Here is a 26,887-nt window from a genome sequence, read left to right on the forward strand (position 1 = left end):
GCTCTTGTGAGAGAGTTAAGCCCAAGGATCAGGCTCGGTGTAGAATGCTACTCCCTCACGCTGACTCACAAGACAACAAACTTCATTGAGTTATCAGGCATGAAATACTTGAAAATAATGTTTGCAAAAATGGACGGAGAAAATGTACCAATAAAAGTAACCAATATTTATGTATAATCATTTGATACTTCAAAAGAAACCAACAGCAACGTGTTTTTCGTGTACAAAATGTCTGCACATACAGCTTCTTCAGTTATAGTATTGTATCAGTGTAAAATTCACTTGGAACACCAATCATAGTTTTAAAATTTACACAGCATTTAAATAGTTATTACAACTTTTTGCACTTACAATTGTAGATTTAAAAAAAGTTAAGTCCTAAATGGACAGCTGTAATTAGCTGGACCCCTTATTTAGTACAGTACTTATAGTCTTGAACATGTTTACTTTCAACAGAATTTTAACAATGTCCAGCGGCTCGGAAAAGCATTTATCGAATTGTACTCATCTGGAAACATGCTTTATAGAAACTGGAGGGCATGTGTGCATTGTAGTAAAGAAAGAGATGTCTGCATGACAGTGGACTTTAAAGTAAAGGATATTGCACCCCTGAATGTATGTGGTGATCTCTCAGAGCAACTCCAGATATTGTGCAGAGCACTTGAAAAATGCCTTCAGGAGTGGCATCAGTTTATTGAGAAGAGCCGAGCAAAGTACTACCATCTGAATTACTACACAGCAGAACAGGTAGTGTATCTGTGTTCAGGACTGGGAGGCTTTGCTGCTGGGAAGCCTTTGTGTGAGAAGGTGGTGACAATGTTATCATTCATTAAACCTGATTGCACAGTGAATGACATCAGAAGGGCAATGCCTCGGCTAATTGATTTGAGTGAGACTTCTGAAGATGAGGAGTCAGATGGCTTTGAGCTGGAAGCTGAAGAGAGTGAGAGTGAGGAGGTTGGTATGGATTTGATAGAAATTGATCTGCCAACTGCAAGTTCACCGCAGTACATCACAGAAAGAGTTTATGCTCCAACACCTACTCACGACCGCCATGAGGAACATGATAATGAGTTAACAGAGTCCCAGTATACTGAACCCTTTGAATTCCAGCACACAGAACCTGCCCAGTTCCAACAGATTGAATCTTCAGAATCTGTCTGTAAGGAAATTCCTGATGCTGATGTGTTAAAAACGGCTTTCGAAAAGGAAGAGGCAAATCTTTCTGAGGCAATTACACTACTCTGGAACAAGTTTATGGAAAACATGACCACTTTTTTAATTAACCATTTGGATATATTTGTTTTCGGTGAATTACTTGGCTGCCTGTCTCGTATGAATGAAGCAACAATAAGCAGGCAGCTTCCTCCATCTCTGCGTCATGGAAGACCAAATCTCATCGTGTGTGCGCAGCCTGAGATCTTTAAGGCCGCATTGTGCCTCTACATGCAAACTCAAGGACAACCTCTGCCGACGTATGATGAAGTACTTCTTTGCTCTGAAGAAACAACTAACGAAGAAGTAGAATTATTCTTACGAAGGGCTTTGAGCAGAGGGTCTCATGAACAGAAAATCTATACAGCGATTCATGCCGATTGTCTAAGTTATGAAACAGGTGTCAGATTTGGAGAACTGTTTGAGGAATTACTGTGTCACTGTAAACCAGACTATCAGTTTGTTGCAATCTGCGATACTAAACGCCAGCATTGCTATGTCCCATCATATCTCAGTCATTACAAAGTACCTGCAGGACTGAATATTAAAACAGAAGCCATTCAGCAATATTTGGAACAGCATTTCACTGTCCCCCTGGAGCAGATCTCTGCAGCCAATGTATTCCATGATCGACTTTCAGTCAGAGTTGTATCATCAAAAAGACCTGGAGTGGGTAGGTACCAAAGTCTGTCCTTCTTACCTTAGCTTTGTATTCCATCAATACTCTGGGATTGAGAAGCACACCCAATATTTTTGTGTGCAGGGTATACAAGAGAGAGGGGAGTGAAGATGGATAAACCTGAGATATGGGGGCAGTAGGATGAGGGAGATTTAACAGAACGAGCTCTAAGGTAGAAGACAGAGGGGGGTGGTGGAGGGTTGTTTTTCAGACTGGAGAGCTGTGATCACTGGAGTGCCACAAGGATCGGTAGTGGGTCCACTATATTTTGTCATTTATATAAGTGATTTGGATATGAACATAGGAGGTATAGTTAGTAAGTTTGCAGATGGCATCAAAATTGAAAATATAGTGGGCAGCAAAGAAAGTTACCTCAGATTACAATGGGTTCTTGATCAGATGGGCCAATGGGCTAAGGAGTAGCAGATGGAGTTTAATTCAGATAAATGCGAGGTGCTGCATTTTGGGAAAGCAAATCTTAGCAGGACTTATACACTTAATGGTACAGACCCAGGGAGTGTTTCTGAACAAAGAGACCTTGGAGCGCAGGTTCATAGCTCCTTGAAAGTAGAGTCGCAGATAGATAGGATAGTGAAGAAGGTGTTTGGTATGCTTTCCTTAATTGGTCAGAGCATTGAGTATTGGAGTTGGGATATCATATTGTGGTTGTACAGGACGTTGGTTCGGCTACTTTTGGAATATTGCGTGCAATTCTGGTCTCCTCCCTGTCGGAAGGATGTTGAAAGCGTTCAGCAAAGATTTACAAGGATGTTGCCAGTGTTGGAGCATTTGAGTTATAGGGAGAGGTTGAATAGGCTAGGGCTGTTTTCCTTGGAGCATTGAAGACTGAGTACTGGATTTGTGGTGCTGGAAGAGCACAGCAGTTCAGGCAGCATCCAATGAGCAGTGAAATCGATGTTTTGGGCAAAAGCCCTTCATCAGGAATAAAGCTTTATGATGAATCGCTCAACCTCCTCGCGGGAGCACGAGGTGGCGCCAATGCAGTCATCAATGTAGCGGAGGAAGAGGTGGGGAGTGGTGCCGGTGTAATTACGGAAGATCAACTGTTCTACATAGCCAACAAAGAGACAGGCGTGGCTGGGGCCCATACGTGTGCCCATGGCTACGGCTTTGGTCTTGAGGAAGTGGGAGGATTCAAAGGAGAAATTGTTAAGGGTGAGGACCAGTTCGGCCAAACGAATGAGAGTGTCAGTGGAAGGGTACTGTTGGGGACATCTGGAGAGGAAAAAACGGAGGGCTTGACTGAGGGGTGACCTCATAGAGGTTTATAAAATCATGAGGGACATGGATAGAATAAATAGACAAAGATTTTTCACTGGAGTGGGAGAGTCCAGAACTAGAGGGCATAGTATGAGTGTGAGAATGAGAAAGTTATAAAAGAGACTTAAGGGGCAACTTTTTCATGCAGAGGGTGGTGCGTGTATGGAATGAGCTGCCAGAGGAAGTGGTGGAGGCTGGTACAATAACAACATTTAAAAGGCATCTGGATGGGGTAAATGAATAGGAAGGATTTGGAGGGATATGGGCCAAGTGCTGGCAGGTGGGACTAGCTTAGGCTGGGATATCTGGTCCAAATGGATGAGTTGGACTGAGGGTCTGCTTCTGTGCTGTACATCTCTATGACTCGATAATTGGCAAAAAAGAATGATTTGGAAGTCAATTTTTCTCTCATTCCCCATTCTTTAATACTGATTAACTTAAATTTCCCTGAACCACCATTAATAAACCTCATGGGTCATCATGGCATCAGATTAATAAACTTTCCACTTTTGAACAGAATTTCAGACCAGCAGGAACCCCTGTGACAGCTGTCTGACTAATTTTGAGATTTGTTTCTTAACAGGAAAGTCACTCTACATCGAACGGTTAAATGAGAAGCTTTTACAGCGCAGTGTTAGAAAATGCAGTGCCCTGAGGAGAATTCGATTAATTGAACCTACAGTCGATGAAGATCGGATTGTCCAAATGCTGCACGCTTCTTCCGATCCCTACGATCTTCGACAGCCAATGATATTCCATATTGACGTATCGCCTGTAAGTCATCATCAACATTCATGGCCATGATGTAAATGGGGTGGGTGTGGGGCTCTGAGGAGACAACCAATCAAAACTGGGTATGCACAGAACAAACCAAGTTTGGAATGGGTAATTGGCTTGCATTTTCTTTTTTCACTGCTCCCCTGACTCAATCAGCACCCACTTTCCACCTGGGTGGGCCAACTTAAAACTCGTGCCTCACTCCTGACAAAAATGAGGTCAGTTTTTAGCAGGTACTTTTCTCCCTGAAAATGAAATTCGTACCTATTCTGTAAAACCTTTCTACATCTCTAAAACCTATGGAAGACTGTCCTTTTTACAAAATTGATCAGCTGCTTTCGAATCGTGGCAATCTTATTCAAATTTTCTTGAGCCAACGTTTTCTGTCAGATTCTATATCTGCAACCAACTCCTGTTGTCTGATGTCCGTTCAGTCCAAGAGTGAGAAAATGTGATTTCTCAGATACTTAATAGGCTGGCCTCCTATACTTAAAAGTTTTACAAGAAACATTCATGTAAGGTCAACATCTGGGGACTTCTGGTTGTCCACCAATTTCCATTGCTCTCTGTCAAAGGGGGAAGATGAGGTAGACAAAGAGGTGGCTGAAAGAATGCAGCAAGCCAGGCAGCATCAAGAGGTGGATCTGTCGATGAGCCGAAGAAGGGTTACATCTGAAACTTTGACTTCTCAACCTCCTGATGCTGCCTGGCTTGCTGTGTTCTTCCAGCCTCCTGCTTGTCTACCTTGGATTCCAGCATCTTCACTTTTATTTTAATCTCTAAAGATGGAAGATTATAAAGGCTGTATACACAGGGTGTTTTCCACAGCAGAAGCATTGCATAAACGTTACTCTCTTTCTGAAAAATATCAGGTATTTTTAAAGAGCCAGTTGTTCTTTCAAAATATGAAGTTGATCTTATCCAGAACTCGGCTTTGTTTTGTGCCATTGCTTATGTTAATCTTCACAACTCTTTTCTTTTTGTAAGGTAAGGAAAAGATTGGAAGAATTCCTTTTCAAGATCCTAATTCTAGGATTCCTGAAGGACAGTCAGGGAAGGATCTGGAAACGCAGCATGACTCATCTGTATATTGTGGAACATCTGGATGTCAATGAGTTCCTTTATAAACAATCAGCTCAGCAGGTTATTTATACTACAGTACTTTCAAAGAGTGATATCTCTTAAGGTTTAATACACACAATTTCTATCCTTGATGTGCATGTTATACAGTAGATACTTATTTGCAATGGGTTTATACTTATGTACAAATAATGTATTTGAGCATATTAAGCATGTCCATCTAAATATGCCAATTGAAAGCTCCATATAATGGTGAGAGCACAATTTTAAATGTTTTCTGTTGCAATACTTAACACATTGTTCTTCTGGTGACTTGTAACTGGCCATCAGATCAAACATTTTCAAATTATACAAGACCTGTACCTGAATTAGTTACACTCTTATCTAAAGAAACCAACACAAAGATTGGATTATGATAAGTAAAAAAGAAATGAAACCTAAGCTGATGTAACTGAACAATAATTTTTTCCCAAAATGTAATTCTGAATGATCAAGTGGAATGATTCCAAGTAACATTACTATTGCAGAAGAAAAAACTCTGACTGAAAGTTGGCTTTGTCAGATTGGAATACTTTTAATTATTGTGATGATCATTCACTGAAAAATAGTGCACAAGGATGCAAATTTCCTTTAACAATAAAATAGGAGTTTATTGCATTAAAAAAGGAAAAATAAAACAAAAAGGAGATGAAGAAAAGAAACCAAACTCCCTAAAAATAGAATGCAGATTAAAAGATCATAAAAATACATCAAAATGTATATTTATACATCAATCTCATCTATTCCCTAAAACCACCACTTTACAGTGAGTGAAATACACAGAAATGATCCTTTCATAGCAAATCTTCAGGTTTGACTTAAATTCTTCCACCTGCTTTCATCCAGTTCTGTGATGGTTATTTTGTCTACACTAACAAGTCAAAAAAGCTTCTTTTTGTAATACAAAGGATGCAACCGTAAGGAAAAGAAATCCTCTCTTTAAGTAATACTTCTTTCAAATCTTTATGCAGGCAAGCGTGGGACTTCTAGGTATCCTACCCACTATTCACTGCAGACCACCAAGAGAAGTTCGTCAGCTTGAACTAAAAAAGCGCCAAGGCATCCACCTTAATATTTTAGATCCATTGATGGACGAAGATATATTTGTCAGTGAAGCCTATCAAAGACCCTACCAATATCTCCGTAGGTTCAGTGTGCATAAGGACATTGATGCATTCTCATATCAGAAGTATAGTGTTGAAGGACATCCAGCTGAATGTCTAACTTTACTCCTACAATACTGTGGACTAAGGGATCCTTCCTGGGCAGAGTTGAGAAACTTTTCTTGGTTTCTGAACCTTCAGCTAAAAAACTGTGAGCAGTCAGTGTTTTGTAAACCTTTGTTTGTGGGAGATACCCTGATTGGTTTTAAAAACTTCATTGTTGAGTTCATGATCCTCATGGCTCAAGACTTTGCAACACCCGCTATGAACATTTCGGATGAAAGCCCTGCTTTCTCACTTTTCCAACCTGAGGAAGACCTGCTTCCGTTCTTGATCCGGAAAAGATGGGAAAACAACCCTCACCCGTACATCTTTTTCAATGCAGATCACTTGTCCATGACTTTCCTTGGTTTTCATTTAAGAAGTGTTGGAAAGCGAGTTGATGCTGTGGATCATCGGACTGGCGAGGTTCTGAAAGGGAATGTCATGTCTCCACAGCTTGTAAATGGGCTTAGCATGCAGAGAATACGGTTCAACGAAGATATTGATAATCTTCCCAGAGAAGAGAAAATCCGAAAGCTTTGCCTTGTACTTGGGGTTGAAAAAGCAATAGATCCGGATGAGACTTATGAACTAACTGCAGACAACATGATGAAAATGTTGGCCATCCACATGCGCTTTAGATGTGAAATTCCTGTCATCATCATGGGGGAGACTGGCTGTGGGAAGACAAGACTGATTAGGTTTCTTTGTGACCTACAGAAAGGGAAGCATAAGACTGAAACTTTGAAACTGGTTAAGGTACATGGAGGCACAACAGCTGAGATGATCTATGCAAAAATTGGAGAAGCAGAGAAGCTTGCCCGAAACAACAAGGCCAAGTATGGCTTGGAGACGGTCCTGTTCTTTGATGAAGCCAACACCACGGAAGCTATCCATGCCATTAAAGAGGTCCTCTGTGATAAAACAGTTCAAGGTAAAGCAATGGAAAGCGACACTGGTTTAAAAATAATTGCAGCTTGCAATCCCTACAGAAGACATTCGGAAACTATGATCAAACGCCTGGAAATGGCTGGTTTGGGATATCGAGTTAAAGTTGAAGAGACTGAAGATAAGCTGGGGAAAATACCTCTGAGGCAGCTAGTTTACAGGGTGCAGCCACTACCGCCAAGTATGATCCCACTTGTATGGGACTTTGGTCAGCTGAGTGACAAAGCGGAGTTGGCTTACACGAACCAGATCGTGCGGAGATACATCCGAAGCCATAAGCTTCCTTTTCTGCATGTGGAAATCATAATGCAAGTTCTAGCAGCCTCACAGACATTCATGAGGCAAAAGAAAGATGAGTGCAGCTTTGTGAGCTTGCGAGATGTGGAACGATGCATGAAAGTCCTGGTGTGGTTTTATGAACGCAGAGAAAGTCTATTTGACTACCCAAACCCAAATACAAATATGTTACAGGCTCTGATGTCAGTACTAGGAATCTGTTACTATCCTTCCCTGTCGTGCAAGGCAGAGTATTTAGAAACTATATGCAAATTTTTCCCTGAACCTTATAATTCAGCGAGTAAAATCCATGATCAAATTGTCCACTGCCAAAATGTTTTCATGAAAAACATAAACACGCGGGAAACAATAGCTAAAAATGAGGCCTTAAATGAGAACGTTTTCTTAATGGTCATTTGCATTGAACTGAGGATCCCACTATTCCTTGTTGGTAAACCAGGCAGTTCAAAGTCCTTAGCGAAAACAGTTGTGTTAGATGCGATGCAGGGACAATCTGCTCACTGTGAGCTGTTCAAGAAGTTGAAACAAGTCCACATGGTGTCTTTTCAATGTAGTCCCCACTCAACAGCAGATGGGATCATCAACACGTTCAAACAATGCGCACGTTTTCAGCAAGGCAAAAACCTGGATGAGTATGTTTCCGTGGTGGTCTTAGATGAAATCGGCTTGGCTGAAGACTCTCCACAGATGCCTTTAAAAGCTCTCCACCCATTGTTGGAAGATGGTTGCATTGATGACGACAATCCAGTCCCTCACAAGAAAGTAGGCTTCATCGGAATTTCAAATTGGGCCTTGGATCCTGCCAAAATGAACCGTGGGATTTTTGTTTCCCGATTGGATCCATGTGAGGACGAGCTCATTGAGACAGCCAAAGGAATATGTTCATCTGACCCTGCTTTACTACAAAAGGTGAGACATCTCTTTCCCACCTTTGCGAAAGCCTACCTAGAAGTTTGTAAAAATGAAGACGGGCAGTTTTTTGGACTCCGCGACTACTACAGCCTTGTAAAGATGGTTTTTATCACAGCGAAGGAGACAAAGTGTGATCCAACAGAGCAACAGTTGGCTGACACCATCTTTCGGAATTTCAGTGGTAAAGATGACTTTAATCCACTTGAAATTTTTCTCCCTAATTTAGAATCTCTTCCTCAAATAAGCACACTGGAGATGGTGAAGAAAAATATCAGAGCAGACTCTAGTGATGGAGAGTGTCGTTATCTACTGCTTCTTACCAAGAATTATGTTGCCCTTCAGATTGTCCTGCAGCATGTTTTTCTTAATCTGGATGACAAGCCTGAGATTATATTCGGGTCCAGTTTTCCAAAAGATCAGGAGTATACACAAATTTGCAGAAATGTCAATCGAGTGAAGACCTGCATGGAGACTGGGAGGACAGTAATCCTTCTGAATTTGAAGAACTTGTATGAGAGCCTTTATGATGCCTTAAATCAGTACTACGTGAATCTTGGGGAATACCAATATGTGGACCTGGGCTTAGGAACGCATCGTGTCAAATGCAAAGTGGACAGACAGTTTCGACTCATTGTTATTGAAGACAGGGATGTTGTCTATGAGCAGTTTCCCATTCCTTTGGTCAATAGACTTGAAAAACATAGCCTGGACATGAGTACTGTACTCAACCAACAGCAGAAAAGTATCAACAGACAGTTGGAGCAATGGGTCAAGGAGTTTGTGTCGGTGAAAATGAGTCATTATGGACAACAATATGGATTAATGCTAAACCCTTCAGAGGTGATCATTGGATTCCACACTGATGCATGTGCCAGTGTCCTACTACAAGTTCTGGATACTGCAGACCTAACAAACAGTGATATCTTTGAAGATCCTCGAATTATACTTAAATCAGCAAAAAGGCTTCTTCTAAACTGCGTAACTCCAGATGCCGTGGTTCGTTTAAAACATTCAAAGCTAGCGGATCAGGAAGTCAAGGAGCAATGGGAAGAATACTTTGTCCAACAATGCCATAGATCACTGAGTAATTATATTCATCACCATCTTGGAAACACAGAAACACGACGGCACAATTTTGTCGAGGTAATAATGTTGAAATGCACACATTTAATATTGTGACTCTAATAGTGTAAAAAAAATTGAAATCCAATTATGGGATCTTAACTATCATGATTTATTGAATAAGCATGAAGCCCCTGAGTCAAATGATTGCCTTATCATTTGTTGAGTTTAAGGGGATTACTTGATACAACTTGGTCTGTGGAAGGGAAACACATTTGTGTCTCCCAGAAGTATTAGGGCTTTGTTTGGCTGTGCGGAGGTTCTGGCTTATCCTGAACCTGTTTAGCATGGGCCCTATCTCTGCGGTGCTTCAAAATCTGCCTTTATTTGTCACAATGAACTTTATTGTGACTTCCACAGTTTCGCATCCCTTGATCCAAAGGGTCTTGCTAGTCAATCATGCATGGTGGCTCAGTGGATAGCACTACTGCCTCACAGCACCAGGATCCCAGGTTTGACTCCAGCCTCAGACAACTGTCTGTGTGGACTTTGCACATTCTCCCTGTGTCTGTGTGGGTTTCCTCCTACAGTCCAAAGATGTGCAGGTCAGGTGAATTGGCCAAGCTATAATTGTCCACAGTGCTAGGTGCATTAGTCAGAGGGAAATGGGTCTGTCTGGGTTACTCTTTGGAGAGTCGCTGTGGACTTGGTTGGGCCGAAGGGCCTGTTTACACACCGTAGGGAATCTAATTTAATCACGTTCAGGAGGACTCCTCCAAATGGGGTGCTGTGTTGAAGGTGGGAAGTAGCTGGACTGAACATGTCATTATGACTTCAGCTACCAATTACCATTTGTTTTTAGGGATTTTCTTTTATATTTTGATAATAAAATTCAAAAACTTAAGCTGGATAGCCAAAGCATGTATCCAAATTGATTGGATTTGATTTATACCTTCAATTTGTACACCTTTAAATAAACAGGTAATGGTAAAGTCCCCATTGTCCCAGTCGACCACAGGGCTGCTCTCTCGTTGGGCTAACCTCGTGGTAGGTTTAACCCAATGGTCACAATGCCTCAGGCAAGAAAACAGGTTGAAAGGAAAGTCCTTCATGGTAACTTCAGCTGGTGCAGGAGGTAAACCTATGTCATTGGTATCACTCTGCATTGCAAACCAGCTATTCAACCAACTGATTTAACTGACCTTTGGTATTAATACAGGTCAGTTTCACCAAACTGTAATTATTGCCTGTTTCATTGTGAAAGATGGCTCTTCATGACACGGTGACTCTTTATGTTCGCTCACTAATGTGGAGGAATAAACATAAACTGTTTCCAGTCAGGGAAAACAAAAAGACTGAAGATTTTCAGGACAAAGTTTGAGAAAGAAATGTTGGAAGCTTTGAAGCCATGTAGACTGAATCTCCTCTATTGTTTTAACCAGGCCTAACACTACCTCCTGCGTAAATGCCTATCTGTGTTAACAAGTGCTTTAATTTTGGTCTCCATGCGGTATGACCTTTTGGTCCAACACGTCCATGTCAGCCAGGTTTCCTAAACTGAACTCGTCCCATTTGCCTTTGTTGGGCCCATATCCCTGTAAATCTTTCCTATTCGTGTCCCTGTCCAAATGTCTTTTAAATGTTGTAATCAAACCTGCCTGTAACATCTCTGACAGTTCGTTCTACACTTTCACCATCCTCTGTGTGAAAACATTGCTACTCAGGTCCCTTTTTAAATCTTTCCCCTCTCACCTTAAATCTAAGCCCTCTAGTTTTGGACTCCTGACCCTCGGGGGAAAAAAAACCTATTCACCTTATCTATGCCCCTCATGATTTTATACACCTCTATGAGGTCACTCCTCAGCCTCCAATGCTCCAAAGAAAAAAGGTCTCAGCCTATCCTGTTCTCCTTATAACTCAAACCCTCCACCCTTGTAAAATTTTTCTGCATCCTTTCTAAATTAGCAACACCTTTCCTGTAGCAGGGTGACCAGAATTTTCTGCAGTATTCCAAATGTGGCCTCGTCAACATCTCGTATGGCCATAACATGATGTGCCTTAATAAATCATTTACGAGAAATTACTAATACCTGCACAGAAATCAGTGTGGAAAGGAAAGAGCCAATAAGACATACAAACAGGAGTCGGCCATTCAGCCCATCAAGCCTGCTCAGTCATTCATTGAGATCACAAAAGTGTTAGAGTGCAGAAGGAGGCTATTGGGCCTACACAAACTCACTAAATGAGCATCATTACCTAATGCTAACCTCCTGCTTTCTCCCCCGCACCCTTGTACACTATTTTTGTCCAAGTCATCATCCAAAGCCCTTTTGAATGCCTTTTGAACCTGCCTCTACCATACTTCCATTTGCCTCAGTGACTGAAAACATTTTCCCTCACTTCACTCTTGCTTCTTTTGCAAATCACTTTAAATCTATGCTGTTATTCTTGCCCCTTTTACGAGCAGATCGAAGGTGATCCTCAAAGAAATCCCAAAGAATTGCGGATGCTGGAAATCTGAAACAAAAACAGACATTGCTGGAAAACCTCAGCAGGGCTGGCAGCATCTGGAGACAAAAAAAACTCCAGATTTTGGAATCCAAAGTAAACAGGCAGGAAGCTGGAAGAACACAGCAAGCCAGGCAGCATCAGGTGGAGCAGAAGTCGGTGTTTCAGGTGTAACAGCAGAGTTAACCTTTCCCTTCTGAAGAACAGGTTTAATCCTCACTCTCCTTTCCTACCTTTTTGCCAAAACCCTTGAATCTTTTCCTAATTGAAAAGCTGTCTATGTCAGCCTTGACGATACTAGTTGACGAGCTTCATTAGCCCTCTCCGGTAAAGAATTTCAGAGATTCACTATCCCCTGACAGAAGAAATTTCTCCACCTCTCTTAAAAGGGTGATTCTGAGATGATGCTGTCTGGTCTGAGACTCTTCTACCAAGGGAAACAACTTGTCCACATCTACTCTGTCCAGCCCCTGAAAATCTTTTGTCTTTCATTAAGGCCGTCTCTCATACAGCATTCTGTTCCATAATATTAAATCCTACAGAGACTAATGTTCTAGTCTGCATTATTTTAGATCTGCTTAAACTAAGGTTTTGTTTTGTGGTTAATAAGTGATAAGGCCACCAAATTCCTCACAACCAGAGCATGAGAGAAATCTTGTTTTCACTTCCTTACATTTGTCTGTGCTACGGTGTTGCTTCTGCTATTGCCCTGAATTCACTAGAGAGGAAGAAAAGGACAACCAACTCCCATTCCTAGACGTGATGGTACAGAGAACACCGAACGGAGAATTCACCACAAAGTTATACAGGAAAGCCACACACAGAGACCAAGTCCTAAACTACGAGAGCAACCACCCCAACACACACAAAAGAATTTGCATCAAAACACTGTTCAAAAGGGCCACAACACACTGCAGAACTGCAAAAAGAGGAAGAAGAATACCTATACAATGTATTCGCCAAAAACGGATACGCGCGCAATTTCATCAACAGATGCCTAAGGGAAAGACAACGGAACGAGGACATGCCGCAACCCAAAGACTAGCCACACTACCATACATCAAGAGCATTTCCGAACTGACAGACAGACTACTGCGACCACTAGGACTCATAACAGCACACAAAACAACAGCCACGCTCAGACAACAACTCACCAGAACGAAGGACCTGATACCCAACATGAGCAAAACCAATGTAGTGTACAAAATCCCATGCAAGGACTGCACAAAACACTACATAGGACAAACAGGAAGACAGCTAACGATCCACATCCATGAACGCCAACTAGCCACGAAACAACACGACCAGCTATCCTTAGTAGCCACACACTCAAATGACAAGCATTATGAGTTCGACTGGGACAACACTACTATTATAGGACAAGCCAAACAGAGAACAGCCAGGGGAATTCCTAGAGGCATGGCACTCATCCACAGATTCAATCAATAAGCACATCGACCTGGACCCAATATACCGGCCACTGCAGCGGACAGCTGGAACGGACACCTGGAAGTGGCAGATTCTAACCACTATAAATGCTGGAGGAAACATCACAGAAGCGCTTCACAGGAGGCTCCCAAGCACTGAGGATGTCACCCAGACAGGGGACGAAACGTCTGCAACACAAATTCCCAGCTCGGCGAACACAACCACAACAACGAGCACCCGAGCTACAAATCTTCGCACAAACTTTGAACATACATTTGTTGCAACATTTATTTCTCACTTCATCTAGCATAACTTCAACTTTAGCTCATTTCATTTAACTTCAGTTTATCTTTAAATTAATTCACATTTCGCCCTAACACTTTCACGAATTCTATTAGTTTGGCTTGAATCCAGTACCACCTTGATTCGAGCGAAGTGGCCAACTTTGTTCTCCATGTAGATCCTACCTCATAGTTCTCTGTCTTTTCTGAAGATTTCTTCAGGGTACGTGCTTCTCAAACATGGATTCTTCTCAAAAAATTCCTTTGTTCTGTTAGCTTATCTGAAAGTGTGCTCAATTTCCAGAAAGATCTCTGGCACTCAGCCAATGAATTGATCAAAGCCTGATCACATTGTCAAATCCCAGCCAACAGAGTTTCCGAGGAAACAACTCCAAAATGTTTCCCCCCTCCATCATTTCTGATGAAGAGCTTATGCTCGAAATGTCAGCTCTCCTGCTCCTCGGATGCTGTCTGACTGGCTGTGCTTTTCCAGCGCCACACTTTTCCACCCAAATGTTTACAGCAAGCCATAAACAATGACATTCCCTCCTCAATAGAATGTAGTAGTGGTGCCAGCACAGGAAACTACAGCTGACAACTTGTCCTGGTTGCAGTTTAACTAAGGTAAAAACAATGACTGCAGATGCTGAAAACCAAATACCTCCAACGAGGATGCTGCCTGAACTGCTGTGCTCTTCCAGCACCACTAATCCAGTATGCAGTTTAACTCAGTCAGAATTTAAACTAGTTTGACCAAAATTCCCAGTGTGCTTGATCGTAGCTCTTCAACAATCTTGTAGCCATGATGTGGAGGTGCCCAATCTTGAACTGAGATGGCCAGAGTTCAAAGTCACACAACACCAGGTTATACTCCAACCAGGTTATAGCTACCTGACGAAGGAGCAGCGCTTCAAAAGCGTGTACTTCCAAATAAACCTGTTGGGCTTTAACCTAGTGTTGTGTGACTTTTAACTTTGACTGATCTTGTAAGCATTTCTTTAAGCTGGCCACCTGACCACACCAGGGATGGGCAGGCTAGGTGGATTAGCCATGGTAAATATGAGGTTACAGGGGGTCTGGATCTGGGTGGGATGCTCTTTGGAGGGCCAGTACAGACTCAGTGGGCCAAATGGCCTCTTTCTGCATTGTGAGGACTCTATGACTGACCAATTTATTGGCTTCCTGCCACCATTCCCTTCTTGATTCATATCAAATGCAGTTTTTACAGAAAAGTCAGATACATAATGAACAGCCTGAACTCAAGCTGAACGTTGAGCATTGTTGTGGTTGTGGTTGGATACTGTCACACTGACTATAAAATATTGCTGTTCCAGGTAACCACATTTTCCAGGCTTCTCACCAAGACAGACGTCAAGGTACTGGTCAAGGAACTTGGTAACAATGTCGAGGAATTTTTTCTTCTGTTCCTGCACCAGTTTGATACAGAATATTCCTTCTGTAAAAAGATAAGGTCAGTCGTCCTTGGTTTGCAAAATTGTAGATTACTGCAACAGTGTTCAATAATGTAAAGCTACAATCAAATCCCAGATCTGGGTTGCATCTCCAAAATCTTCTGATACTCTTCTGGTCCTGCACCGTCAAGAGGTTGTTGTCCGTGTACATGGTACGAGAGAAACGCATCAAAGACTAACATATGTTAAACACAATGTGGTGTTGTTGGTGTTGAACTGGGTTAGACAAGGTCAAAAATCACATGTCACCAGGTTATAGGTTTATTTGAAAACACTAGACTTTGAAGCGCTGCTCCTTCATCAGGTGTTAGTGAGAGAGGAAGACCTTAGACGCAGAATTTATAAGGAAAAGGTGAAAGCTTCAGACAACTCATGTGAATGAATTGAACATGCCTAAGATGGCTCTTAAATCTTTAATCAGTGAGAATGGAGATGCAGGTTTTGATTGATTAATATGGAAATCCCAGAATTTCTGTCAAGTCACTGCCCTGAGACAACTTAAGGTGTTATCAATATACAAACCAAGCTGCAAGACTGGTTCAAGAAGATAGACAGGAAGAGTGGTCACCTGAGTGGTCACAAGTGCAACAATCCCATGGTTGAATGGCCCCTGGAGGGTTATCTTCTATAGAAAGGATGGTGTTAAACCTGAGACCATGCAGCAAAGATTTACAAGGGTGTTGCCAGGACTGGAGGGTTTCAGCTATAGAGGGAGACTGAATAGGTTAGGGCTTTCTTTCCCTGGAATATTTTAAACTCAGGGGTGACCTTCTGGAGGTTTATAAAATCAAACAGGCATGGATAGGGTGAATAGCCAAGGTCTTTTTCCTGGGGTACAGGAGTCCATAACTAGAGGGCATGGGTTTCAGATGAGAGTGGAAGATTTCAAAATGATCTGAGGGGTAATTTTGTATAGAATGAGCTTCCAGAGGAAGTGGTGGAGGTGGGTAGAATTACAATGTTTAAAAGGAATTTGGATGGGTATATGAATAGGAAGAGTTTAGAGGAATATGGGCCAAATGCTGGCAAATGATACTAGGTCAGATTGGGTTCTCTGGTCAGTATAGACAAGTTGGACTGAAGGGTTTGTTTCCATGCTGTATGACTCTATGACTCGATCAGGAGTTTGTACAAAGGAAAATGCCTTTGTATGAGTCAGTGTCTCTGGATAGTAGATGAGGGATGGGAGGAGGGAAAGGAATGGTTTAAATACCCATGATGACCCGAATATGTGATCTCCCTTCAGCAACGACTCAGATCCAAGCCTGCTGGATTACTGAGGACTTTATTTTCATTGACAGGTCCAGAAATTGGTGAAAATTGACCCAGTGCAATTCAGAAAATGTCAACATTTGCTTATCTAGTAAACGATATGTTCTTACCAAATCATTCAGAAATAACACAAAGCGACATCCTCATTGTGCGTTCCAGATTGAAAGTGTGTTTATCTTCTTATACCCACAGAGAATCGTTTCGAAACGTGAACACTGGCATTCGAGTGTTGCTGATACAGATGGACACCGAAGAGTCTTCCCAAAGTTCAGAGCTGATTGCTTCTGCCAAGTAAGTACAAGTGGTTTCACCATCAGGTAGGAACAACAAGGCGTTCACATTCTGGATGCTGGAGAGCTGAAACCAAAACTTAGAACGCTGGAGAAAATCAGCAGGTCTGGCAGCATCTTTATAGAGAAAACACAGTTAACATTTCAAATCCTTCATCAGAATTGAAGATAGCTGGAGAAAGCTGGAAAGTACGCGAATGACAGAGTGGATTAGTGGGGGAGAATAGAGTAAATGGAGACTGTGCTCAGGCAAAGAGAAAGGGAGGAAAAGGGGATAGGAAAAACAAATGGATTACTGATAAGCTGAGAGAGACACACCATCCCACCCATCTATTCTCTCGCTCTCACACACACACCCTCTCTCTCTCTCTCTCTCTCTCTCTCTCTCTTTCTCTGGGCGCTATTCCATGTACTCTGTTCTCCACCCTGTCACCAGCATTAATTCCACCTTTCCCCAGCTGTCTTCAGTTCTCACTTTCTCTCCACGCATGCTGTCAGACTTGCTGAGTTTCTCCAGGGTTCACACTGCTCCAGAAGGAGTCCTGGTGTGACTAGACCTATTCACACATTGAAACCAAGAGGTAATACAATCCAGAAAGATTGAACAGGCTGGACCACTTTTCTCTAGAAAAGGATTGACCTGCTGAAGGTATTTTAACATTGGGAAATTATTTATTAGGGTTTAACATGTACTTGCAGACAAGACCAGAACCAAGGGCCATAGATATAAAGTTAGTGATTAATAAGTACAACTTTGGGTTAAATGCCTTTACTAGCAAAGAGGCTAGGCTGTGTATCTCACAACCACAAAGCTCAGGTGAATAGCATTCTGGGGAAACTAGATAAACACTTGATGTGGATAGTAATAAAAGGAAATATATGCTGAATGCATATATTCCATATATGCCTTGGTTCAAACATGGACAAAAGAGCCGAATTCCAGAGGTGAGGTGAGAGTGATAGCCCTTGACATCAAGGCCACATTTGACTGAGTATGGCATCATGGGGCCTTGGCAAAACTGGAATCAATGGGTATCAGGGGGCAAACACTCTGCCGGTTAGACTCATAGCTGGCAAAAAGGAAGATGGTTGTCGTTATGGAGGGCCAGTCATCTTAGCTCCAGGACATTTCTGCAGGAGTCCCTCAGGGTAGTGTCCTAGATGAAATAATCTTCAGCTGCTTCATCAATGACCTTCCTTCTGAAATAAGGTCAGAAGTGGGGATGTTCACCGATGATTGCACAGTGGTCAGCACAATTCCTGACCCCCCAGATACTGAAGCAGTCCGTGCTCAAATGCAACAAGATCTGGACAATATCCAGGTTTGGGCTGACAAGTGGCAAGTAACATTTGTGCCACACAAATGCCAGACAATGACCATCACCAATAAGAGACACTCGAACCGCTGCTCCTTGATATTCAACGGTATTATCATTACTAAATCCCCCACTGTCAACATCCTTGGGGTTATCATTGACCAGAAAACTGACTGGGCTCACCACATAAACACAGTGGCTACAAGAGCAGGTCAGAGACTAGGTGTACTGTGGTGAGTAACTCACTTCCTGACACACCAAATTCTATCCACCATCTACAAGGCACAAATCAGGACTGTGATGAAATACTCCCCACTTGCCTGGGTGGGTGCAGCTCCAACAACACTCAATAAATCTGACACCATCCAGGACAAAGCAACCCGCTTGATTGGCACCATATCTGCAAACATTCAATCCCTCCACCACCAGTGCTCAGTAGAAGTAGTGTGTACTATCTACGTGATGGACTACAGAAATTCACTGAAGATCCTTAGCAGCACCTTCCAGAACCATGACCACTTCCACGAAGGACAAGGGCAGCAGGTACTTGGGAACACCATCATCTGCAAGTTCCTTTCCAAGCCACTCACCACCCTGACTTGGAAATATAACACCATTCCTTCACAGTCGTTGGATCAAAATCCTGAAATTTCCTCCCTACCGGCATTGTGGGACAACCCACAGCAAGTGGACTGCAGCGATTCAAGAAGGCAGCTCACCATCACCTTCTCAAGGGCAAATAGGGATGGGCTATCAATGCTGACCAGCTGGTGACACCCAAGTCCCACAACTGAATAAATAAAAACTAATTGAGGCCCTTTAATAAATAGGATTTGGTGGAGACTTGAGTGTAGCATAATTGTGGATGTTGAGTGAACTGGCCTGATTTTGTCCTGTAAATAATTCCTCATTTTTAAGAAGTTGGTTGATTTAACAGTGACTTTTAGAAACTTGAGTTTTGCTTTACAATAATATATGCTTATCCCTTGTGTTTCATTAGTTAACCACCCCTAGGTCAGTGCTTCAATTTAGAAATTGTCAAACAAGAAAGGGATGCCATACGCTATCTCAAAATTGAATGTTTCTTGAGGTGGTTTCCCCTGAGATCATTCTTATTTTTGCTGTTTGAGATGCTCAATGCAGTCTCCTGGTCATTTGACATTATTTTTCACAACAAGTGAATACTTAGGAATCATCAATTTAGAAATCACCTTTTCCAAATACAGTCAGAGGATTGCATTGTAAAATGATACAGTAAGAGCTTATGGTTTTGTAACCTCTATGTGCTGAATGATAGAAAATCACTGTCTCAGGAGGGGGTGGTCAGCTGCCTTGTTGAAGCATTGAAGTCCAATATCCTTCAGGAAAGAATTTCAGGATTTTGACTTAATGATACATTCCCAAGTCAGAATGGTGAATGGTTTGGAGGGAAGCTTACAGGTGATGGTGTTCCCAGCTTCTGCTGCCGTTATACACCAGATGGAAGTGGCCCTGGGTTTGGAAGGTACTGTCTAAGGAGTCTTGGTGAATTTCTGCAGTACATCTGATTGATGGTACAAACTGCTGCTACTGAGCTTCTGTTGTGGACAGAATGGTTTTTTTGGTGAATGTGGTATCAATCAAGTGGGCTGCTTTGACCTGGATGTTGTCAAGCTTCTTGAATGTTGTTGGAGCCGCACTAATCCAGGTGATTTGGGGGCATCTTGTCGATATTTCATCTTGTAGCAAGTGAATAGACCTTGAAGAGTCAAGGGATAAATTACTTGCAGCAGATTGTTAGATGCTGTCGGTCAGTATTTATTCAGTATTTACATGACTGGTCCAGCTCAGTTTGCAATCGATGGTAATCCCAGAATGTTGATGGTGGAGGCTTCAGCGACAATGGTAACATCATTGATTGTCAAGTGGTTTTAGTTTGATGCCCTCTTCTTGAAGATGGCCATTGCTTGGCGCGTGTACGACATGAGTGTTTTTGCCAATTATCAGCCAAATCTTAACATTGTCCAAGTCTTGCTGGATTTGTTTATGGACTGCTTCACTATCTGAAGATATGTCTTGGAGTTGAGATGATTTACCACCAACAAAGACAGCTGCTACTGAGCTTCTTTTGTGGACGGAACCATCTTCCTTTGTGCCAGGTATGAGTCCAACCAGTGGAAAGTTTTCACCAATTCCCAGTGTCGCTTGTCAGTGTTAGTAAGATGGCATGATCTTGTTTTTAAAGTCTAATACTGAGGTCTTATATTTTAATTTCCAGATACTGTACAATGAATGAAATGAATCTGATGAGCCCCACATCCAAATCAAACTGTTTTGTGTATTTTATCACAAAGCTCTCTCGAATTGCAGGCCGAACAAAATATATTGGATTTCAAGGAGGTATGTTGAACAGGCGCTGTTTAGCATCGGCACAGTAGCCATGTTTGGTGCAAACTAGCAGGATTTCTATGTCATATTTGATGCAGCAAGTAAAGAAAGATGTAGCGCAGGAAGAAGCTACATATGTGTGTCATGTAAACACTGTTGTTGTCATCAAAAAACCAACTGCTTCACTGCTGTCCTTTAGAGAAGGAAACCTGCCATTCTCACCTGGTCTGGCCTACAAGTGACTGTAGACCCACAGTGATATGGTTGACTCTTAATTGCCCTCTGGATAATTAAAGATGGGTTAATAAATGCTGATACCTGAAGCCTGTGAATTTTTTTTGAAAGAATTTAATATTTGCACATAAATCCTTAAGTAGCAGTAACATTCCGTTGCTGGAGTATGAATTGGGCAGATCTACTTGCACCTCAGGGGAGTGGATCAAAGATGCTATTGGAGGAGAGGCACCATCCTGTTTGTGACCACATGTGAAGTATCAGGCCAACTTTCTGGTAAAGTCCCTCTTCTTAAAACCAATTGGCTGAAAATACATAGCAGGGCAGTCAGCATAAGCTAAGAGAGCATATAAATGGGTGTTTATTGTTGTGGCAACACTCTTCAGTCTTGATGTGTATCTTGATTACCGTGCAGGCCAATGGCTTTCTGTCCACATTGATGATGTGACCGAATCAGAGGAGATGACCTCCGATCTATCTGCTTTCTATAACACGACTATCAGTGGACTGTTTGTGAAGGCTTTGGGTGCACCAACAGGTAATTTATTGCTTATGTCAGTCTGAGTTGAATTATGTTTCTTGCATTGTTGTAACAAGGAGCATGTTATAAAGTAATAATGTGTTGAGATGCTCAGAGTAAAGCTGTAGCAATTTGCAAATGTAAATTCCTCTCTGTTTGCTGTCATTTTGAGGCACAGTCATTGGTTTTTTAGCTTCTGTAATTCATGCAGAATTAAAAATGTTTGTACCTGATGATACAACACTTTTGTTAGCTTTCATAACATGAGAATAAGATTTAGGTAATGTTGTTCTCAAAGATTGGACAGACATTTATTGCAGCTCCCGATAACATGGATATATTTCAATTCTAGACACGTCAAAGCTTGGGGAAATACTAAGCTGCACAATTACAAACAATAGCACACATCTATCAGTGTGTCATGCTTGAAGTGGCCCAAGTGTCATGGAGTCCAAGATGTTATATACCATCAGATCACATGCTATGGTTTGGTGATGATATCATGACTATGTCTGTTAAAAGTATACTGCATATTACCTGTGTGAGACATCACACAATGTATACAGCTTCAAAAGAGCATTTTGATGTGAAGGAAATGATTCCATCCCGGGCCATCTCTCCCCTTCAAAGCTATCAACACATCACAAAGACATACTGCAACTTTAAGAGAGAGTGAGGCCTGTGCTTCCTATTAGACTGTTTGGAAAATGCAGGTAAACTGCAGTGTGAGACACAGAACATGTTAAGATTTGAATCTATAGATTATTGATGAAACTGGTAATTATTAACAAACACAGAGAATGCAGAAGAAACTCAGCAGGTCTGGCAGCATCTGTGTCAGATAGTATAATTTTTTTCCTCAATACCTAAAGGGGTTGGAAAACAGTGTTTTGTGTTTTTGAAAGAGGAGTATTGAGGGGAACAGATGGTGTCGAGGTCCAGTGCAAAAGACAAAGGGATTGCTAATTGTGGTGGGAGAGAAATAGAGATGTGAAACAGTGTAAATTACAGTGTGGCGCAAGTGAGTACTGCAGATCTGGAAATTAGAGTCAAGAGTGTGGTGTTGGAAAAGCACAGCAGGTCAGGCAGCATCCTAGGAGCAGGAAAACCGACGTTTCCGGCAAAAGCCCTTTATCACTAAATTACAGTGTGACAAAGAGAAAATGGGTCCCCTCCGCTGAGAGAAGAGTAGAGGATAAACAGTCATGGGATCAATGGATGTGGGGTGTGGAGGGGGAATGTTAATGTGAGGGAAATAGAGAACAGATATCATGTGAGGTTATGGGATTTAATACTGAATCCTAGAGGCTATAAAGTATCTGAGCTGAAAATGAGGGTTATTCCTCCAGTTTGCTTTGAGTTTGGATGGAACACCGTTGCAGGCTCAGATGGAAATGTTAGCCCTGGAGCTGGTGGTTTATTGAAATGGCAAGCAACTGGGAGATTGGGATCATTCTGATGAACAGTGCAGAGCTGTTATGCACAGCAATAGATATTAAAATTTCTTCCCTGTGAGTTAATGTATTCATCTACTTTGGGTCATTTTACTACATTAAGGATGTCACAGTAACTTATATTGATGTAATAAAAGTACTGCAGTGTTTAATTCTGAACCCACAGATAATGCATAAAAGCCCAAAGGAACTGCAGATACTGTAAATCAGGGACAAAAATAGAAATTTCTGGGTAAACTCAGTGGGCCTGGCAGCATCAGTGGAGAGAAATCAGAGTTAACATTTCGGGTCAGGTGCCCCTTCCTCACAGATAGTGGAGATAGTTTTTAAAAAGTGTATTAGTGACCTCTGGTGGCAGATAACAGAGGTGCGACAGTTCAAATGGATCCATTAGTTGCCGTTGTCAGATAATTCAGACCAGAACCATAATTGGTACCTTTCATCTACGAAGTGTTCATTTAAAATACAAAGACCAAAAATGTGTTGTATTCATTCTGAGCGTATGACCATGGGGCACTGTAAATTCTGCAGCATCTAGACTCTACAAATCTCTGCTTTTTCCTTTAGAATTTGATGAGCAGAACACAGATCGAGAAGGTGATGGAAAAGTCAAGGTATAAACTAACTTATGAAATTTTCGTACCGCAGAAATGTTTCTTCAATGTTATTAACCAAAAATGAATTTAAAAAGGAACTGTTTACAGCCATTGTAATGGTGCATCGTTTGAAGTTGGATGTTACTTGTGAAATTGTACCATCATAAACCATCCATAATGTTCAACATCAGAGGTTGAATAATGGTAAATACTTCTCTGTTAAAATGATTCATTCCAATATTTTCTCCTCCAAATCCAACAGCACTGATTACTTGAAATAAAGGCTGAACATGTTGGAGAAACTCAGCGGGGCTGGCAGCGTCTGTGGAGAGAGAAAAAGAGTGAATACAGTATTTCGAGTCTGGTATAACTCAGCTATTCTGAAAAAGAATCATATCGGGCTCGATATGTTAACTCTTTCTTTCTTCATTGATGCTGCCAGACCTGATGAACTTCTCCAGCGCTTTCTGTTCTTTATTTCAGATTTCCAGCAGTATTTTGCTTTTATTATATCACTTGTTCTCTATATAAACCCTGACAAGTACTCACCAGTTACCCTCAATTAATGTGTAATAAGCACTTGCTCATTTGTTTCACTCAACGTCTTGCAATCCTATGGGATGATAACATAGGGTGCTTGGAGATAATTACCACCACTTTCATAAAATCAAACTGAAGGATTTTCCCACACCATTGACTGACAGAGTTGTACAGCACTGAAACAGACCCTTCGGTCTAACTTATCCATGCCAACCTGATATCCTAAATTGCTGTAGTCCCATTTACCTGCATTTGGCCCATATCCCTCTAAACCTTTCCTATTTGTATACCCATCCAGATGCTTTTTAAATGCTGTAATTGTACCAGCTTTCACCACATCCTCTGGCAGCTCATTCCATACGTGCACCACCCTCTGCGTGAAAAAGTTGCCCCTTTTAATCTTTCCCTTCTCACCTTAGTGAGAACAGATGCCCTCTAGTTCTGTACTCCCTTACCTGGAAAAAATATCTTGTCTATTTACCCTATCTGTGCCCCTCATGATTTTATAAATCTCTGTAGGGTCACCCCTCAGCCCCTGACACTCCAATAAAAACAGTCCCAGCCTATTCAGCCTCTCCCTATAGCTCAAACCCTCCAACCTGGCAATATTCTTGTAAATCTATTCTGAAACCTTTCAGGTTTAAAAACATTTTTGCTATAGCAGGGAGACTAGAATTGGATGCAAGATTCCGAAAGTGGTCTGACCAATGTCCTGTACAACTGCAGCATGACCTCCCAAATCCTAGACTCAATGCACTGACTAATAAAGGCAAGCGTACCAATGCCACTTAAGATTCCAGGCATAATTCAGTCCCTCTAATGCTGCAAATCAGTTGATATCCATGACTCACTAAAATCCTATCCTCTGGTTTTGATTCCTGAGGAATCTTGTTAATTTGGGTTTTTCAAGATACTTGTTGCAAACAGATGAAAGGAGCAGTGACAACAATTCACTGTCACAATCCACTTTCCCCTACGTTGCTGACTTTGGCTGAGTGCGAATCCTCAAGCAAGTGGCCCTTACTCTTTGGGTCAGATGTGACTCAGTGTAATACCTTTCCTCCAGCCCCACCCCTACCCCCATCCATTTATCTCTCATTCCCCTTCCCTCTCCTCATTCCTGATGAAGGGCTTATGCCCAATACATCGACTCTCCTGCTCCTCGGATGCTGTCAGACTGGCTGTGCTTTATTCAGCACCACACTCTCGACTCTGAATCTCCAGCATCTGCAGTCCTCACGATCTTCCAGCCTCTGGTTCAGAATATTCTGGGCTTAAGTGCCACTTTAGTGAGTGAGCATCTCATCGAGGGTGACACCTCAGTGTGTAGCAAGGAAAGAATGCTGCTTTGTCTGAAGCACTGCCTTTCAAATGAGCTGTTAAATTGAAGCCTCTCGAGATAGAAACAATCAGGTCTTACCACCCATTATGTGGAGAAGCCGGTGTTGGACTGAGGTGGACAAAGTTAAACAACACAGAGCACCAGGTTATAGTCCAACAGGTTTATTTGGAAGCACTGCTCCTTCATCAGTAGTTGTGGAACAGGATCATAAGACACAGAATGTATCGCAAAAGATTACAGTGTCATGCAACTGAAATTATATATTAAACAATCCTGGATTGCTGTTAAGTCTTTCTTCTGTTAGAATGGGTTGCAGGTTTTAGTTCATTAATAGGTAAATCCCAGAACTTCTTATAAGTCATATTCTCAAGATAACTTAAAAAAAATGTGAAATCTCAGCTCAGACAATGCATTAAAGGTGTGAGGTTAGAGTGTCTGTATCTCAATTTTGAGTCAGACTGGTTCTATTTCCAAAGTAGGAATTTACAAAATATTACATAGATTGACTGCCTGAAGATTGTGCACTTTTTGAGCAAAGTCACATATATCTGCAAATATAATTCTGCAAATGAAAATTCTCCCCATAGACTTATATGTGTGTGTGCGTGCATGAGAGAGAAAGAGAGTGTGATTGTGCATGTCAGAGAGTGCGTGTTTGCATGTGTGAAAGCTCAGTAAAGTGTATATGTGAGTGTGATGGAGTATCAGCCTGTGAGAGGGTATGTGCATGGGTGTGTGTGTGTGTGTAGTGGGGTCACTTTTACTGAGACATGAACCCAGTGTCCCAGTTGAGACCATCCTCATGGCCACCAGCCTTTGCTTGGCCATTCTGCATTGTTGGGTATCCCAAAGTCTGTCTCATGCATGCACATGCACATATAAGTCTATGGGGTAAATTTTCATTTGCAGAATTATATTTGCAGATATATGTGACTTTGTTCAAAAAGCTCACAAGCTACGGGCAGTCAATCCATGCAATATTTTTAAAATTCCTACTTTGGAAATAGAACTAGTCTGACTCAAGATTGAGATACAGACAGACTCTAACCTCTCAACCTGAATGCATTGTCTGAGCTGAGAGGACCCTTTTTTTTTATAAATCCGTAAGATATGTTGAGAATGTGACTTCAAAGAAGTTCTGGCATTTACATGTTAGTGAACCAAAACCTGGAACCCATTATAAAATATGAATGGCTTAACAGCAATGTAGGTTTGTCCAATATATCATTTCAATTGCATGACACTGTAATCTTTTGCTATAAATTCTGTGTCTTACGATCCTGTTCCACAGCTACCTGATGAAGGAGCAGTGCTCAGAAAGTTAGTGCTTCCAAGTAAACCTGTTTGGACTATAACCTGGTGTTGTGTGATTTTTAATTTTGTCACATGTTGACAGCCGTGGAGGAAAGTCTCTGAAGTACTCGATAATATTTACACTTCAAACCACATCATTAAACCATTCCGTTGTTTGTGTGACCTGACCATTCCCTTTGTAGTTGGATGGACAGTTAGTTTGCGATGTAGAGTGATGCCAACAGTGTGGGTTCAATTCCTGCACCGGCTGAGGTTACCCTGAGGGATTCTCTCCCTCCCCCTTGCCTGAGGCATGGTGACCAGTCACCTCTCTCCCTGTCTCTTTCTTTCTAATGAAAGAGTGCTCCTCTGGGATGTTGGAGACTTTATGCTCTGCTCAGATCGACAATCATGTTTGCCTCCACTCCATTTCAGAAAATAAAGCATGTTGAAGGTGCTGAGGGTTTGCAAAGTGTGAC

The 26,887-nt window shown here is 41.8% G+C and overlaps 1 protein-coding gene across 1 annotated transcript in view; it reads left to right on the forward strand.

The window, feature by feature from the left end:
• Positions 1–26,887, forward strand: part of LOC140464041 (E3 ubiquitin-protein ligase rnf213-alpha-like) — a 158,271-nt gene that overhangs the window by 69,986 nt on the left and 61,398 nt on the right. Inside the window, exons 31-39 of the mRNA XM_072558680.1 lie at positions 457–1,888; positions 3,759–3,949; positions 4,940–5,095; positions 6,043–9,576; positions 15,047–15,183; positions 16,649–16,747; positions 20,320–20,441; positions 21,079–21,201; positions 23,205–23,251. Coding sequence (XP_072414781.1) covers positions 457–1,888; positions 3,759–3,949; positions 4,940–5,095; positions 6,043–9,576; positions 15,047–15,183; positions 16,649–16,747; positions 20,320–20,441; positions 21,079–21,201; positions 23,205–23,251 — 5,841 coding nt within the window. The remainder of the gene's footprint in view (positions 1–456; positions 1,889–3,758; positions 3,950–4,939; positions 5,096–6,042; positions 9,577–15,046; positions 15,184–16,648; positions 16,748–20,319; positions 20,442–21,078; positions 21,202–23,204; positions 23,252–26,887) is intronic.

The sequence above is a fragment of the Chiloscyllium punctatum genome, chromosome 39 (assembly GCF_047496795.1).
Source record: "Chiloscyllium punctatum isolate Juve2018m chromosome 39, sChiPun1.3, whole genome shotgun sequence".
Taxonomy (NCBI): Eukaryota; Metazoa; Chordata; class Chondrichthyes; order Orectolobiformes; family Hemiscylliidae; genus Chiloscyllium; species Chiloscyllium punctatum.